Source organism: Salvia splendens, chromosome 21 (genome assembly GCF_004379255.2).
Source record: "Salvia splendens isolate huo1 chromosome 21, SspV2, whole genome shotgun sequence".
NCBI lineage: Eukaryota > Viridiplantae > Streptophyta > Magnoliopsida > Lamiales > Lamiaceae > Salvia > Salvia splendens.
The window spans coordinates 21,174,653-21,193,016 of NC_056052.1; the positions used below are offsets into that span (position 1 = coordinate 21,174,653).

Genomic DNA, 18,364 nt, shown 5'->3' on the forward strand with positions numbered 1-18,364 from the left:
AAGTATTATGCATTAAATGAATTGTTGTGTATTGGTGAATGATGATGCATTATATAATGAAAATGTCACACAGTATTGAAAGCTTGTGTTATAATTATGTTCTGATGTTGTATGTTGGACAGCAGAGAAGCAGCTAAGACTGGACATCGACAAAGCGGTCGATGTTGTAATTCCGGTTGCACTTGCCCATAAATTCAGGGAAAGATTGGCCGAGGCCGGGACAAGTACAGCTCCAGAAGAGGGCGAGAAAAAGAAACCGAGGGGGAGAAAGGTTGACCATCTATATTGTCGACCAACCCCGTCGGACAATTGTATGCTTAACTGTACTATATTATTAATGTACACTCCATTAAGTGCGTGTCCATAATAATGTAAAACTTCAAGGCCAACAATGTACATTATCAGTTTCGTAATGCAATGTATAATGTACATAATGTGACTAATAATGAACTGCAATCGAACAATTGTACAGAGTAAGTGCAGTGCTAGTAACCAATAATGTACAACTTTAGTAATGATAATGAACGGCAAAAAAAATTAATAATGCAATAATATTATGTACACTCCATTAAGTGCATGTGAATAATAATGTAAAACTTCAAGGCCAACAATGTACATTATCAGTTTCATAATTCAATGTTTAATGTACATAATGTGTCTAATAATGAACTATAACCGAACAATTATATAGAGTAATTGAAGTGCTAGTATCCAATAATGTACAACTTCAGTAACGATAATGAACGAAACCAGATTAATAATGCATGTTCTAATTCTATTCCAATTCAATTCTATTCCAATTCCAATTAAAATTCCAATTTTGTGAACCAAACCGAGCCTAGAAGAATATAAATATTATTTATAACATGTAAAACACTAATAAAATACTCCCCTCGTCCCACAATAATTGTCACTGTTTTACATTTCGATCCGTCCCACAATAATTGTTACACTTTATTTTTAACATAAATGGTAAGTAGGTCTCACATTCCACTAACTCACTTTACTCATTTTTTATTATAAAACCAATAAAAAAGCGGGTCTCATATTCTACTAACTTTTTCAACCAACTTTTCTTTACATTTTTTAAAACTCGTGCCCACAATAAAAGTGACAATTATTATGGGACGGAGGGAGTATAAAATATTTTGTTCACTTACGTGTAACATATGTTGTTAGAATCAGCGATGAGGTTAGACAAAGTTTGTCATAAAAAAGTGTTATCTTTTTTCTTAAATATTATTAAAACAAGAAAACTTTTTAAAGTTAATGTCTCAAAGAGAGGATTGCATGGAGTGCTGTGTGAGGCTTTTCGAAGCCTATCACGCTTGATCAAGAAGTGTTATATTCACTTATGCAGAGCTGCATTTTGTTGTTAAAAAAAGTCCATCTATCTGTTAATTAACAACAAATTTTTGTTATCGTATTTTATCAGTTGCAATGTACAAAAAAAAAAAACACAGTAGAATTTAGAAAATACAGTCAAAGTATGGCCCTTGTATCACACCGGTTCTAAATTTTAATTTGTTTCAAAACAAGTACTGAACTTTATAATTTATATTATTCGAGGTTTTATTTATTTAATTTTATCCGGTGTAACAACCAATATTAATCCTACTCCTAAGTTATTTACCAGTTGCCACATCATACAATATAGGGGTTAGCATGGCTGCAAGAATTGAGTGCAATCAATATTTCAAACATTCACAAAATGAAGAGCTGAATGAATATAGGAATACACATTCATGGCTGCAAGAAATGAGTGCAATCAATTTCTGATGCGGTCGGATCGTTTCGCTTGGCCTCGTAGGAGTCGATGAGGTGGCAGACATGGGCGGAATCCTCTGGCCAGATTGAGGAGGAGTTGGTGGCGAGGCCGTGGATGATCATACCAGATGGCATGATTTACCTGAGAAATTGATGCAGCAGCAAGAGGGCAACCCTCTACACCACCCTCTCTTGCATCATGTTTAGGCAAACACAGTAGGTAGCCAAGAACAAGAACTTAGAGAACATGGAAGAAATAGCCTCAACAATCAGCAGGAATTTGTGTAGCATGGTTAGCCAAACAAAGATGAAATCCAGTTGCTAAAGCAATACAACAAGCTCTTTTTCCCCAAGATCACAACTTCAACAAACTCCAATCTCCAACAACACTTAGTTACTGAACCAAGAATTCAAAAGCAATAACAACGAGACCATGGGAAAAAGGGGAAAAGAGACTTAGTAATTAGTTAAATGGTTGGGCCAAGCATTACCATGATCATAATGAGCGGAGATAAAGCCTATCACCATCTCTGATCATATCTACTTCAGGAACCACACAACCATATTCATTTAATACGACGAATTGTGCATCAGGCATATTCAGCTTGGCGGTCGCATTTGAAATTAGGTCATCCATACTGGTAGGAACCCTGATCCTATATCCGCGTCCACATTCTTTGCGGTCAGCAAAAGGATTACATGCAAACACTCGGCACATCTTTGTGGCCAGCACCGGCTGTACCTGCGGCTGCTGTATCAGACCATCATCAATAGCTAAAGCCCCACGTGAAACAAGTAATGCAGCAATCTCGCGGTGTCCGTTCTTGTTGGCTTCCGACAAGGGGGTGTTGCCAAGCTTATCTGTTTAGAAAACACAAATTTAAAAGAATGAAACCTGAACTGAATGTGGACCTAGGATAGTCTTTTCTGGAGCATACCTGCAGCATTGATATCCATTGCATGAACTTCCAACAGGAACTCAGTGATATCCTTGTGTCCTCCCGATGCAGCAAGATGCTGAGGAGAGAAATCACCAAGTACACATGAAAGACCAAGTTATTTAAGGACAATATAAAGCATAAAGTGAATGCCTAATTGTTATAGAGTGTGGCTGATCATAGCAAGAGACAGTGAGGATGTATGCAAACACTACGTGAGGATGCATGCACTAGATCAAGATAGCTTTTGAAAATTGCTTAGGAAAATAGCCGTTGGAGGCAGTTTCCTTTTCTGTTGTAACTGATGAATGAACCTCTCATTCATTGAGTGTAGAGTAGTATAAGAGTGATTCTTTGTAGCTCATTGAGATATAGATAGATTTCTGAAACTCCATTCAATCATCAATAAACTCTCTCTTTTACTCTCGGTACATTTAGTGTTCTCTCTCAAATATTCGAAGTGTTAGATTTAGTTCTTGATCGACATTCTTGATTCAATCTTGTGTTAGATTTAGTTCTTGATCGACATTCTTGATTCAATCTTCAACACTAATAGGTAGTTTAAACATACCAGGGCGGTCCTTCCTTTTTGATCCTTTCTTGAGACATCCCCTCCATACGTGATTATCGTTTTAAGTAGATACACATCCCCTTGAAGAACTGCGGCTTTCAAGCTCTCAGCGATATCAACCTGTAGTCTATTAATTTGGTAAGTCAAATGCTCCGCCAGACCATTAGATGTATTTCCCTATTATGGTTAGAAGAAATGCAAAGATTAGATTCTTTTTCCTTGAAGAGACTTCATTTATGCTAAGAGAGAAAGCATAATGGGAGACAACAGTACATAATTCTACAGTTTAGTTACCTCCAACAACTTAGTCAAGACCTTCAACCGATCAGGGACATTAGTCTCAAGAATACTGCAGAACGACTGTTTGTCAATACGCATGAGCCTGCATTCTTCACGTACGGATACAGTAGAGGGTTGGGGAATGTTGCAAAGAACAGAAATCTCTCCAAACGAGCTGTTAGGATTTAGAGCAAGTGTGGGCCCATCAACTTCTATTGCAGAGTCCTGCAAGATATGGACCTATCAATCAACTCATGTCAACCAGGGAATAAAGATACAAAAATCAACATAACAACCATAACTATATATGTTGCATCAATTGCTATATCTAGAACATATAGGTTCCATTCTACTTAACATAGGTTCTGTTTATCCTAATATAGGTTAATACATCCTTAATACAAACGATATTTGCTAACATATATCCATACGCATGTATAAGGGTTAGAATGTCATACCAAGACACCTTGATAAACAAAATAGACCTGATCCATAAAATTCTCCCGTTCTATAATGACTTCTCCAGGATAAAAAAGTTCCTCATGAACCCGAGTTACCTACAGAGAGAGAGAGAGAGAGAGAGAGAGAGATGTTTAGAACAACTATCAACATGACTTAAAAGTAAATGATTAACAGTTAACATGTTTATAATTTGAAGGCAAGATAGAAGGACTTGCTAAATAAATTTACTTAATGGTGTGTTACAAACTCAGTATTTTATCTCCAAACTCACTCTTCACAATTATATTTTGGTATCAGAACATTTTTGTTTTAAAAAAAACTGAATTGATTGACATGTAAGACAACTCACTATTTGATTCTTGAAATCCTCAGAGCAATCGTTAAAAATAGAATTATTATCCAAACATGGCCGGTACAATCTTCGACATATCTGTATGAAAAAAATTATTATTATTGAAAAGGCAATTTCCATCTAATAAACGAAAAAATTATCAATGAAGATATATCTAAAATAAACAAAAAAGGTGATATCAACGGAGTTTCCAGATTCTTACCTCTGCACGAACCGAGACTGGGATATCCTTTAGAAGATCCGTGTTACTATACCCTCTTTCATATTCCAAGCGTAAGTGTTGTTTTATTCTTAAATACGGCTGTCTTCCAAGGCGGTATATTTTTGTAAACTTGTGAAGATCATCCATACTTGTCATGTAAATGAGTTTCTTAGATGTTTTCACTACTAATGCAGAAATGCAACCGGTAAAATATACACCAAAAATCACGTTAAAAGTGATATATATGCTAGTGAGCGTAATCTCTCTTCGATTGACCGGGTGTATATCTCCAAAACCTGTACAAGAGAGAGACAAACAAGATAAAATGTAACATTTCTATTCGCAAAAAGTCACAATAAAGTAAAAAAGGCTCACCTACAGTTGACGAGGTGACAACGCAAAAATACACCGAAGTAACGTATTGTGTCCACAAATGCATCTCTCTGAAGTGCAAGAATTTCTTGTTATTGGTTGCCAAGTTATCAATCCACGTCTCATCCCCTCGGATCACATTAGCAAGGTAATAAAATATACAACCTGCTATATGCGTCGAGTATAGCTGACAGAGTATTAGTTTGACTATCCTGGAGATAATATAATGCTTGACAATCTTGTTCTCCATCCTCTGGGAAAATTCAAACAGCCTGTGAACCCGTATCAGCCTTGTCCAGATAAGACACCTCACCACTTCTGCCCCTTTTCTTCTTCTAAAAGCCTAATGGATATATATATATATATATATATATATATAAACACACGCACACACACACTATATGATGTTATGTGCCTAAGGAAGTAAGAATGTAATGAGACGCATAAATTTAAAAGGATAGATAGAGTAAAACCTTGTAGATAATTCCCCAGGGCACGCACGATACAAGGTCTAGAAGAAAATATGACTTGATATACCTGCATGTAGAAACCAAACGGAAGTTAAAACATAATGCAAGAAAGCACCTTTAATTGTAGATGGTGCAACATAAGCTACAATAAGAAAAGATAAGAAGAACCTCAGCGCAATTAATCTATGATCATAAACCATTTGGTCAAAGTAATCGGGGTAAGGCACAATAAACTTTATCATGATGTCCACGAAGGTTAATCCATGGACAATGATGTCCAACACCAAGAGGATCCCATGTAGACCCCTAAAAAACCCAAACTCTAAGGGTGTGACCAGTAATGAGTATACTGCAGAAGCTAGTACAACGAACTCGAATATCACGTACCACCTGCATAAAGAGAATCAACATATTATTGTGAAATGCCTAATCAATTGGGGTATTCATGCATATCAGCATAAAAAGAAAATCAACATTGTGATGATTGCCTGATCAATCGGGGTATTAATACATGTCTTGTTCTTACAGGGGGGAGTTAAAAAGTTAGCTGACTAAGAGAGTAGAACAAAGAAAATATAAATAATGAGTTATAACAGCTTTTATATTTTCATGAAATGAAGTAATGCAATTTACAGCTCTATCCCCTTCTCTCTCTCTTTCCTCTATGTCGTTCACAGTAGGTGCTCTCTTGGTTACCGTTCAACTACCCGGTGACCCTGGAAATGTACCAAGTTGTATCACGAGTTCTGATCCTGCTGCTGTGATGGCTATTGAAACACGCTCTGGTGATCTCCACAGTTAGGAGGAGGCTTTTTGCACGGCAATGGCTGATTTGTTGGCCAAAATCTCTGATGCTGATCATCGCTGAGATCAAACTGATCGGCTTTGTGAACAAGGTTTGAAATTTCTGCGGGAGGATTTCATAGTTGTATGAGGATCATGATGGCCCTTCGTCTGCTGCGCAGGGATCTAACGCGTCAACCTAAAGTTGGTTTTACATCATTTTCCGGTGACGATCTACACGGTTGGGTATTCCGATGCAACCATTTCTTCACGGTCGATCAAACTCCGGATGCAGAGAAGGTGAAGCTTGCTGTGATTCACCTTGAGGGGCTCGCTTTACAATGGCATCAGAATTGGTCTAGCTTCAAGGAACATGCTATGGATTCATCCTGGGAGGATTATGTCAAGGCTTTGGAGGAACATTTTGCGACAAATTACTGGGTGACCTGATGTCTAAGCTGTTAGCTTTGAAACAGAGCGCCACAGTTGCTGATAACCAAGATTAATTCAGATTTAGGAGCCTTATGCGGTTAGTTTTTTCATCAATGGTCTCAAATTTTATATCCAGAAATCTGTGCGCATGTTCATGCCAAAAACTTTAGCTCATGCCTAAGCTTTAGCTAGACTCCAGGAGGCCCCTAGTGTGGGGAGAAATAACCAAATTCAGAATGTCAGGAAGACTAATTCTTATGATAACAAACTTATTATGCATGATACATTAAAACATTGCTACCTACTCCATCATCAACTGAGAAAAATAAGAGAATTCTGACTAGTGAGGAGATGGATGAGAAGAGGGCGAAAGGGTTATGTTTTTGGTTTGATGACAAGTATGAAAGGGGTCACAATTTACTAGGGAAGCAACTGTTTTCAATTGAGATTGATGAGAATGAGGAAGAAATGGACCCTCATTTAGATGAGGAGAATGATGAAAATCCTTTAATTTCCATACATGCTATAAATAGTTCTTCTTCTAGGAGATATCGAACTATTAGGGTCACAGGAAGGTATGGGAGGAAGGCCCTCCACATTTTGATTGATTCTGCTTTTACCATTGGGAGTCATACAGTGGGATTTCAAAAATTTAACCATTGAATTCACATTCAGAGGCAGGAGACATGTGTTGAGGGGAAGTTCTGGGGGGCAGCTCGGTGCAAGCTGTTTCAAATAGAAGTTTGGATAAAATCATTCCTCACTGTAGTGATGTTCAACTATGCTGCATTAATATTCAACAAACAGGATCAGCCATGGTTCACACATTAGGAAGCTCAGATGATAATTCAGAGACTCTCACATGCGCGCTGGAAATTTTGGAATCACAAAAGGCTATATTTGAAGATCCCACTACCTTACCACCCTTAAGGAATCACAACCATCTAAGGCACACTTGCAGCATCTGAGGTTAGTTTTTGAGAAGCTAAAGGAGTTTTCTGTGTTTGCTAAGGAAGTTAAGTGTGAGTTTGCTCAAGAGTACCTTGGTCATATATTACCAAAGAAGGTGTAGATACAGATCCTAAGAAACTCAAGACTGTGCAAGATTGGCCAGTTCCAGCTGATGTGACTAGATTGAGGGGATTCTAGATTTAACCGGCCATTATAGAAGGTTATCAAGAATTATGGTGTGATATGTAAGCCCTTGACTGATTTATTGAAGAAGGATGGGTTCAAGTGGACAGCTCAAGCTGAGGAAGCATTCCTGCTGCTAAAGAAGGTCATGCCTCATCCTCCTGCGTTGGCCCTCCCTAATTTCAGTTTGCAATTTGTTATAGAAACTGATGCTTCCAGTTTTGGGATAGGAGCTGTACCAATGCAGTTAGGCCATCCTATAGCTTTTATTAGCAAGGCTGTCTCCAAAGATGAAGTTGATGTCTGTGTATGACAAGGAGGTGACTCATTGGAGCTGTTGGGACAAGGTTTAATTGGAGGGGGGTGATTTGGTACGTGAACTACACTCGTGCCTGACTATGCTACGAAGATCACAAGACGTAGTTAGATGGTTAAAAAGTTAGCTGACTAAGAGAGTAGAATAAACAATCTATAAATAATGAGTTGTAACAGCTTTTATATCTTCATGAAATGAATTCATGCAATTTACAACTCTATCCCCTTCTCTCTCTCTCTCTTTCCCCTAAATCGGTGCTCTCTCTGTTACCGTTCCACTACCCAGTGACGCTGGAAACGTAACAAAATCTAACTTATTATCATCCATTACAAAAAAAAATGGCGTTATCTTCATCGGCATAAATATATAAAAGTCAAACCAGTAAATAATGCCTACCAAATCCCACCGAAACCTTCCATCTCCTTAAAAAACGCAAACAATACACTGGTTACCTGTTATGGGGGTCGACCAACCACGGGTGTTCCAGCTCATTCTGCTGATTTTCCGATGCATTATCCCCTTGGTCCATTTTCCAGTCTATATCTCGAACTTCATTGTAGAAGAAAGTGGATTGACGAGTGTTTCAGTGAAGGAGAGAGGGTTTAAGGATTTTTAATTGAGTTCAAAGATTCACACACTGGGGTATTTTTAGTTTAATCTTTCATAAAAAAAATGAGAGTAGATAAAAATGCCATCAAATTTTTAATATATTATTCCTTTCCTAAATTGCCATTTTTATATTTATAAAGATACTACTCAATAGTTTTCCATTTATATAATCTTTAAATTATAAAATTCCTAAAACTTTAGGCAAATTCAAATTCCATTGTCCTTTTTATATTCGAAAGATATAAAATTTTGTCAAACTCTAACAAATCAATATAACGCATTAGATCCGATAAAGTTCCTAATAAAATTTCAAACGTTTTTAACTTATTTCTTATGACTAATTCATATTAAAAACTTTTAAACTTTCAAACTTATTTTTATTATGTATTCAATCATTTAGGATTTGAGTACATTCAAGATTAACATTATTGAAACCGACTTAATAATTATCAATTAGTTGGATAATAGTACCAAAAGTTTATATATATATATATAGGGATGTATTCATTTCCTTTTCCTATAGGGTAATTAATGTCTACGTACTATACCCTAGCCCCTAAGCTTATTAAACCCTTAGGGGAAACAAGAAACGTGTGTCAAACATCATAACATGGTACATCTTATTCGTATGCATTGCAGTTCACATATTGTGCATTATATAGTTAATAACATCCATTACTCGTGACAATTTGGTGAATTATTCGTATCGTTTTATAATTTGTTATTAATGCGTACGTACTATACCCTAGCCCCTAAGCTTATTAAACCCTTAGGGGAAACAAGAAACGTGTGTCAAACATCATAACACAGCACATCTTGTTCGTATGCATTGCAGTTCACAAATTGTGCATTATATAGTCAATTATATTCATTACTCGTTACCATGTGAAGATTACATACGTGTCTACGTACTATACCCTAGCCCCTAAGCTTATTAAACCCTTAGGGGAAACAAGAAACGTGTGTCCAAACATCATAACATGGTACATCTTATTCGTATGCATTGCAGTTCACATATTGTGCATTATATAGTCAATTATATGCATTACTCGTGACCATGTGGTGCATTATTCGCAGATACCAAAATGTGGCAGTTACTTTTCCGTCAAATGTCAATAATAACCCTGTAATGCATACAACCACCTTCTATAATGCAACACGGAACCAGTTTTATAGAATTAATCTGATCCGTTGATGCCTTAGATCTAACGAGTAATATTAAGAAGGAAAAAGGATCTAAGATGTGAAAAGGAGAATAACGCTCTCCTATATATATATATATATAGGGTAGTGTTAATCTCCTTTTCTTCCCTTAGATTTAAGTTCCTTCTTAATGTGGGTCGTTGGATTTGGTGGATGGAAGGACAGGATGAAATCCCATTTTTTAATCCCGTGTTGCATTATATGGTGGATTTTGTGCATTATATGGTGGATTGTGTGCATTATAAGGATAAACTAGTAAAACAACCAAATTGAAAACCGCCCAAAACGGAAGGAGCGAATTTTCAGCGATATTTTGATACAACCTTCCATCTACTCACTCTCTCTCTCACTCCAAACGTCTATCCCTCTCTCTACGTCTCTGCAATTCGTCTTCCCATTTTCCACCACTCTTCAAACCCTAGCCGCCACTGTTTTTCGTCGGGTATCTCCAGAAAGTGATCGTTTTCGTCGGTTTCACTCTCCAACTCTCACTCCAGTAGCGCGCGAACAAATTGTTGAAGGCGTCGACAAGGTAGGGTTGCAAAAGGTTTCTATGGTGTTCGATGTTAATTTGAAGAAAATGGGGTGTGATGAATTGTTGATGGTAAATTGATGTGATTTCCTTTTGAAATTATGTATAGGAATCCCACCGGATCAAAAGCAATTGATTTTCGCCGAAAAGCAGCTTGAAGATGGCCTAACAATTGCTGATTACAACATACAGAAAGGTAATTCTCTCTCTCCATTTCTAGATTTAGTTATGCTGTTACGCTCTGTATTCTGATTAGCGGAGTGATGAATAATTCTGTAGAGCCGACTCTGCATTTGGTATTGAGGCTTAGGGGAGGTATCATTGAGCCTTCGCTTATGGCACTGGCTAGGATCTACATCAAGTAGTCTTCGTTGGCGCATTCGTCGACAAATTTTGTAAATGGGTGGAAGGGTGAATGTAAAATTCTTGTGTGCATTATTTGATTGTTTGGGTACATTATTAATTAATGATTACACATTATTTATCATGTATTATCCATTATTTGACTGCTTGTGTATATGAGTGATTGGGTGAATGCAATATTCATATGCGCATTATTTGATTGAATATGTGCATTATTTATCTAGTAGTATACATTATTCATCATGTATTAGGCATTATTTGACTGCTTGTGTACATGGGTGCTTGGATGAATGCAATATTCCTGTGCGCATTATTGGATTGAATCTGTCCATTGTTTATGTAGTAGTATACATTATTTATCAATTATTAGGCATTATTTGACTGCTTGCTGAGGGACGTGGGTGAATGGGTGAATGCAATATTCCTATGTGCATTATTTGATTGAAGCTGTACATTATATAGCTAGTACGTTACATTATTTATCAAGTAATAGGCATTATGTGACTGCTTGTGTACATACGTGCATGAGTGAAAACCAGAATTCCCAAATCTGCTTGTATAATATTCCTTTGTGCATATCTGATTGAATTTGTACATTATTTAACTAATAGTATAAATTATGTATCAAATATTATGCATTATTTGACTGCTTGTGTACATATGTGAATGGGTGAAAGTCATTTTCCTTTGTGCATTATTTGATTGCTTCTGGACACTATTTATCAAGTATTATACATTATTTACCAAGTATTATGCATTAATTGACTGCTTGTGTACATGTGTGAATGGTGCATTATATGTACATTATGCGTATAGGTAAAAACTACTCCCTAGCCGAGATGATATCTGAACCCTAGATGAATACGTGAAACTCGTGCATTCAATTGGTCATCCTCGTTCGACTTCTTCTTGCCTTCCCTATTGCATACAACATAATACGAGGTTGTAACGTCGTCCATCTCTAGGGATTGAAATTTCTGACCGTTGTACATTATTTAGCTATTTCTATGCATTATTTATCTTGATTTATGCATCATTAGACTGTTGTTGTACATGATTATAAGAATGAATGCAATATTTGTATGTCCATTACTTGAGTGATTCTGTACATTATTTGACTATTTGAATGCATTATTTATCAGGTTTTATGCATCACGTGGTTGATGTCATACATACTAGACCCTAGCCCCTAGGCTTGTTAAATCCTTAGGGAAAACAAGAAATGTGCGCCAAACATCGAAACACGACACAACTTAAATTAAACGGGTCAGAATAAATATTCATTTCATATTACAAATAATGCATGACAGAAACTAAACTACGCATTATACTACACTAAAATGTTCTTTATGTATGTCTGTTTTAAAAAATACCTACGCGCTATGCATGTGCAACCCGAGATGAATTACTGCAGCTCATGTATTTGGACAACGTTTTTAAGACTTAAAACATACTACACCCTAGCCCCTGAGCTTGTTAAACCCTTAGGGAAAACAAGAAAGGTGCGCCAAACATCGAAACACGGCACAACTTAAATGAAACGGGGCAGGATTTACCTTTTTGTAAATTATTTACCTTTTTTTATGCATTATTTATCATGTGTTAGGCATTATAAACCTGCTGTTTTACATGGGTCAATGGGTCAATGCAATAATTGCATGTTCATTATTAGATTGAATCTGTACATAATGTTGATATTTCGATGCATTGTTTATCATGGTTTAGCCATTATGTGACTGATGTTCTACATGGTGCAAAGAGTGAATGCATTAATTGTATGTTCATTACTTGATTGAATCTGTACATTATTTGGCTTTTTCTATGCATTATTTATTAGTACATCATGTATTAGATTTTAGACATTATGTTGTATCGCTATTACATACAACATAATACCATGTTGTAACATTGTCCACCTTCCGCATCATTTGTTTGCTTATATAAAAAACAACAGCGACGCCATATAATCAAAACCAGACAAAACGGCTAAGAAGATCAATACATGGCAGTTAACATATCATGCATTATATATTCAATACCATGCATTATCTATAAACAGTTGGTGCATTATGTGTTGCTTACAATATGTAAACCCTTAAGGACGGACTAATACTCGCGGTCTTTCGTAGAGGTTGTGTTGCTTACAATATACTACACCCTAGCCCCCGAAATTGGGCAACCCTAGGGGAATGAATGAACCCTAAACCCCAAATAATCAAAACCAGACTAAACGACTAAAAGATCAATACATTGCAGTTAACATATCATGCATTATATATTCAATAACATGCATTATCTATAAATAATTGGTGCATTATGTGTGTCGTCTTAAACTACTACCCTAGCCACGCCAAAATCTAAACCCTTAAGGACGGACTAATGCTCCCGGCCTTTCGTAGAGGTTGTGTTGCTTACACTATACTACACCCTAGCCCCCGGAATTGGGCAACCCTAGGGGAGTGAATGAACCCTAAACCCTTAACGACTGACCTATTCATGAAATTCTATACCATATACAAACAAACCCGCTCATAAAACCTATACATTGCCGTTCGCATATCATGCATTATATAATCAATACCATCCATTATCTAATAACATTTGACGCATTACTTGTAGCGGTTTAAACTACTAACCTAGCCATACCGAAAATTAAATCGTAAAGGAATGCCTCATACTCGCGGTCCTTCGTAGAGGTCGTGTTTCTCACAGTATACTACACACCTAGCCCCCATAATTGGGCAACCCTAGGGGAATGAATGAACCATAAACCCCACATTCAAAAACTGGCAATCATGTTTCAATATAAAGCTACGCGCTATGAATGTGCAACCCCAGATGAATTACTGCAGCTCGTGTATTTGGACAACGTTAATTAGACTTAGAACATACTACACCCTAGCCCCTAGGCTTGTTAAACCCCTAGAGAAAACAAGACACGTGCGCCAAACATCAAAACACGGCATAAGTTAAATTAAACGGGTCAAGATAAATGTTCATTGCATATCACATATAATGCATTACAGAAACTACACTCTGCATTATACCATACAATATTTAGATTATGTATATCACATATAATGCATCGTCGTCTTTGTCTTGTTTGCGCGTGTCAAACCCAACGGCTCTAGCATACACATCATAAAACGCGAGTGCAAACTCTAATGATTCGAACCTCTGACCAACTACAGGCTTTAATTGCTCAGAACATGCAGGTACAACCCGTACTATTTACAAACACGAAACAATAGACATGGTAAGCTACAGAAGCATTATATGCAAAATACTATACATTACAGAACATACAAGCGTGCATTATATAAGCATAATTCTACATTACATGTATAATTTCGTCCAACTACTCATTCAATATTAAACCAAGCACTATACGGATGGCTCCAATTCGGGGACATACGTACATGTTTTGAAACTGATATTATACAACACTCCTGGGCCCAGAAATCGGCAACCCTAGGGGAATGATTGAAAGCATATGTCACAAGAAATAACAAAACCTATAAGCGTGAATGAACCGTAGCAACAACAAAGCCATTAAACGTCAAAAATGTTTCAGTAAACCATTTCAGAAACACACCAACTTGAAACACGAATTTGCCGATCTAAGAAGATTGGGTTATTCGACTAAATTACAAAAAAAAATTGACAGCAATCAAATCATTACACATAGGCGACAATTGGAGTATTACCTTCTTCCATTGATAATCGAAATACCGGGGATGAACCGTATGTGTAAGATTTAGATACAATAAAGCTGTTAAACACCAATTAATCGTCGATTTGCAGTATGCTGATAAAACGCGGGATTAAGGAGAAAGAATTAAACTAAATCATGAACAAATTTGCTTAGAAACTGCAATAATCCTCGACTGAGGAAATCACGCCTCATTCCATAACTAACTACATTAGATAATCTCTATTTTAGCCTTCTCACGTTAAAAAGGCATGCAATCTGATAATTATAATAAATTATTTAGGCCATTGGATCAGCTTAAATACACGGTGGAGATTAAGAAGGAGAATGGATTAAATAGGTGAAAAGGATTTGAATACAATCCTATATATATATATATATATATATATATATATATATATATATATATATATATATATATATAGTGGTGTATTCATTTCCTTTTTGTATCTTTTGTTCTTTGTTCCTTTTAATCTCAGCCCCACGATTTTGTCATCCGACAGTTAGATTGGTGCCACGTGTCATTTAATAATGCAGATTTTCAGTTGAATAATGCACACCGACTAATAATGCACCATTATAGTGTAATAATGCAGATCATCTGGACCGTTGATGAATGAGATCTAACGGCCCATATTAAGAAGAATAAAGGATCTAAGGGATGAATAGGAGAATATATATATAGGGTTTTGATCTATGAAAACTAAATTTAAATACAGAAACCCAGAACAATATCATACGTAGGGCATTTTGAGGTCATAGTTAGTTTATTTTTAGGTCATGCTAACAAAGCATGACCTAAATTGATCTTAACATGACATTAAACCCAAATCTTATAATATGACCTAAAACTGCTTAATTATGACCTTCCGTGTTTTTGGTTAGTTATTGGCCATTAGATCAACTAATCCTAGGGCCAAGATTTGGGCTGCATTTCTGGATTTAAATCCATTCTTGTTTTGATCATCTTCCTCTCCCTCTCTCTATATATATATATATAGGGATGTATTCATTTCATTTTTTGCATATTTTCTCCTTTTTCCTTCTCAATCTCAGCCCCACGATTTTGTCATCCGACGGTTAGATTAGTGCCACGTGTCATTTAATAATGCAGATTTTCCGTTGAATAATGCACACCGACTAATAATGCACCATTATAGTGTAATAATGCAGATTTTGAGTTGAATAATGCACACCGACTAATAATGCACCATTATAGTATAATAATGCAGATCATCTGGACCGTTGATGAATGAGATCTAACGGCTCATATTAAGAAGAATAAAGGATCTAAGGGATGAATAGGAGAATAACACTCCCCTATATATATATATATATATATATATATATATATATATGATTTTGATCAAAACAAGAATGAGTTTAAATAAAGAATAGAGGCCAAATGTGGTCCTTAGGATTACTCGAGATCAGCTTAAGATTAGAATATCTAATGGTTATATTAATTTTTGAAATATTATTATTTTAATCATTATTAATCCTATAAGGTTACTTATGTCATAATCATGTCATCGTCTGTAATGGAAAATCCGATAATGTTGTCTCTCACTAACAAATCATCTGCGTGAGTGATGAATTAACATTCCATAACTTCAACTCCTTCATATCTTCCATATTCATCAGCCGATCTTCCATTATACTTATTTCCATGGAGATTTATTATTCTTGAGCAATTAGTTTCCAGATTTCGTCGTTGCATCAATCTGTTCCATTTGCATTTCATTTTCAATCCTATACCATCGTTCATCATATACTTTTGTATCAATCTGTTCCATCGTCGTCGTTGCCAGTCCATCCCATATATATAGTTTGATATGAACATTTCGATCAGATTTGTATGACGCATTCTGGTACTCCGTAGTTTTATATAATGACTCGATTATTTGATTATTATGACTCAATTTACCCAGAAGATGACATGACCCAAATATTCATTTAGTATGACCCAAAAGACTGGAAGATGTTTGGGTTATCATTTATTTTACTTCCGTTTGTTTGATACGAATATTTCGATAAGATTTGTATGACGCATTCTGGTACTCCATAGTGTTATATAATGACTCGAATATTGGATTATTATGACACAAATTACTCATACTCTGACATGACCCAAATATTCATTTATTATGACCCAATGTATGAAGTAATTATCATCATATGGTATTTCAACTACAAGAAACAACAGGATTGCAGTACCCTTAACCGATTCTATTTTTACTCAAACGACTAATGTATTATTCAATATGGCAACTTCAGGTCATTGTAAGTGCAGTTTTTAATCATATTAATATTGTTGGATGGAAAAAAATAGGTGTTGTTTGGGTCATTTTTATTGTATTTTTCAGTCATATTAATATGACCTAATTTTTAAATTTGTCAATACCAATAGAATAATTTGACAGACGAAGAGCTTTGATTGCTCTGTATTTTTACTAATTGGTAAATTACAATGGATTACTAGTACATAGAGACTCTAAAATAAATACAGATGAAATAATATATATAGTGAAGTAACAATAACATCCAGCTGACATTTATAAAACATGGTTCAAAAATCGAGAATTACAAGGTCTAAACATCGTTTACTTAAAATAGTGGTAAACTATAAAGAAATGAACAAAAGTTTCAGTAGTGTTAGGTATGACATAACCATTGATTATGATCTGTAGTTTGCTATCATCTTTTCTACGTTGATCTTTGTTTTCTTGCTCTCCTTTGCATAATGTTTGGATGTCGCCGCTTTATTCAATAAAGTGCTATTATTATTTCTTGTAACCATCAACACACGATTGTATTTAGCTCTTAAATACTCAAAATCCCCTATCAATGCATTTGTGCATAAGAACGAGGTTAATACAGAGACATAAGCGTCATAAAACAACAATTGTGTAATAGAGATAGTATCACAATCATATAAAGTTATGATTTTTGTTTAATGTAAGGACCTTTTCTAGAAATGGGAACAATAGAGATAATATCACAATCATATAAATTTATGATTTTTGTTTAATGTAAGGACCTTTCCCTCTTTCACCTTCTGCACAAATATATTTATGTGGTGTTGTATCTAAAAGATCATTAAATTAGTGTATAACATTAACACAAACAAAGCATAAAAAATATGAGATCTTTCCCTAGCATGTTTCCCATATGTCTCCTATTATAAAATCATATCCCATCTCAATTCATGAGTACTTCAAAAGCAGAGGTTCAGAAGGTAAATACATATAACTTTAACCTTGTTTTGGGCCATTGATACCATGTCTCAGTTCAGTTGAGTTTTGAGTGGAACTTTGACCTATTGCTGATGAAAACAACCACAATTAAATACCAGAGTGCCCAAAAAGAACCAAAACTACAATCCTTCAAATAATAACCTAGAAAATATAGTCGATATACCTTTCTGTACTTTGGGTTTTGGCGGTACCTTCTTCTTCACAGTCATTCTTTGATAGACTAGGTTACATCCAACCAATTGAAGTGAAAATTAGGTCAGATTTGAGTTAAGTTTCAGATAATCGGTATACAAAATCTTACTAACCTTTTCCGTCCTGCGTCGCGGTTCCAGAAGATCGTGTGTCGACCATTGCTGAAGAAGGCGCTAGGTTTATCGTTCTTGTTGATTTCAGAATCGTCAACTGTGATTTGTTCTTTGTTGATTTGATAGATTAGGGTTTTTGTCACAACCGATTTTGAGATTTTTTGATGAAAATGGGATGAGTTTTTGGTGAAATAGAGTTAAATTGAACGACCGACGCCAGAACCCAAGCACCAACTTAGCGTGTGGAGTAATGACTCCCATTTAATCCACTCTTAAAAAATGGAACAACGGTTCATGAATTTTTC

At 35.8% G+C, this 18,364-nt stretch overlaps 1 protein-coding gene across 3 annotated transcripts; it reads right to left on the minus strand.

Moving 5' to 3' along the window:
* Window positions 1-2,036: 2,036 nt before the first annotated feature.
* Window positions 2,037-8,693, minus strand: LOC121783429 (potassium channel SKOR-like). Of its 3 annotated transcripts, none has more exons than XM_042181499.1 (11): window positions 8,531-8,693; window positions 5,582-5,803; window positions 5,417-5,480; window positions 4,947-5,286; window positions 4,572-4,867; window positions 4,367-4,447; window positions 4,041-4,112; window positions 3,571-3,780; window positions 3,277-3,453; window positions 2,706-2,784; window positions 2,037-2,628 (listed from the first exon to the last, which is right to left on the minus strand). In XM_042181499.1, the coding sequence occupies exons 1-11, from the start codon at window positions 8,605-8,607 to the stop codon at window positions 2,264-2,266; spliced, it is 1,983 nt and encodes a 660-aa protein (XP_042037433.1). In that variant the 5' UTR covers window positions 8,608-8,693; the 3' UTR covers window positions 2,037-2,263. The 3 variants fall into 3 exon arrangements, with proteins under 3 accessions (XP_042037433.1, XP_042037432.1, XP_042037434.1); XM_042181498.1 differs by having other exon boundaries at window positions 4,014-4,112; XM_042181500.1 differs by having other exon boundaries at window positions 4,014-4,112; window positions 5,582-5,720; window positions 8,529-8,693.
* Window positions 8,694-18,364: the final 9,671 nt, after the last annotated feature.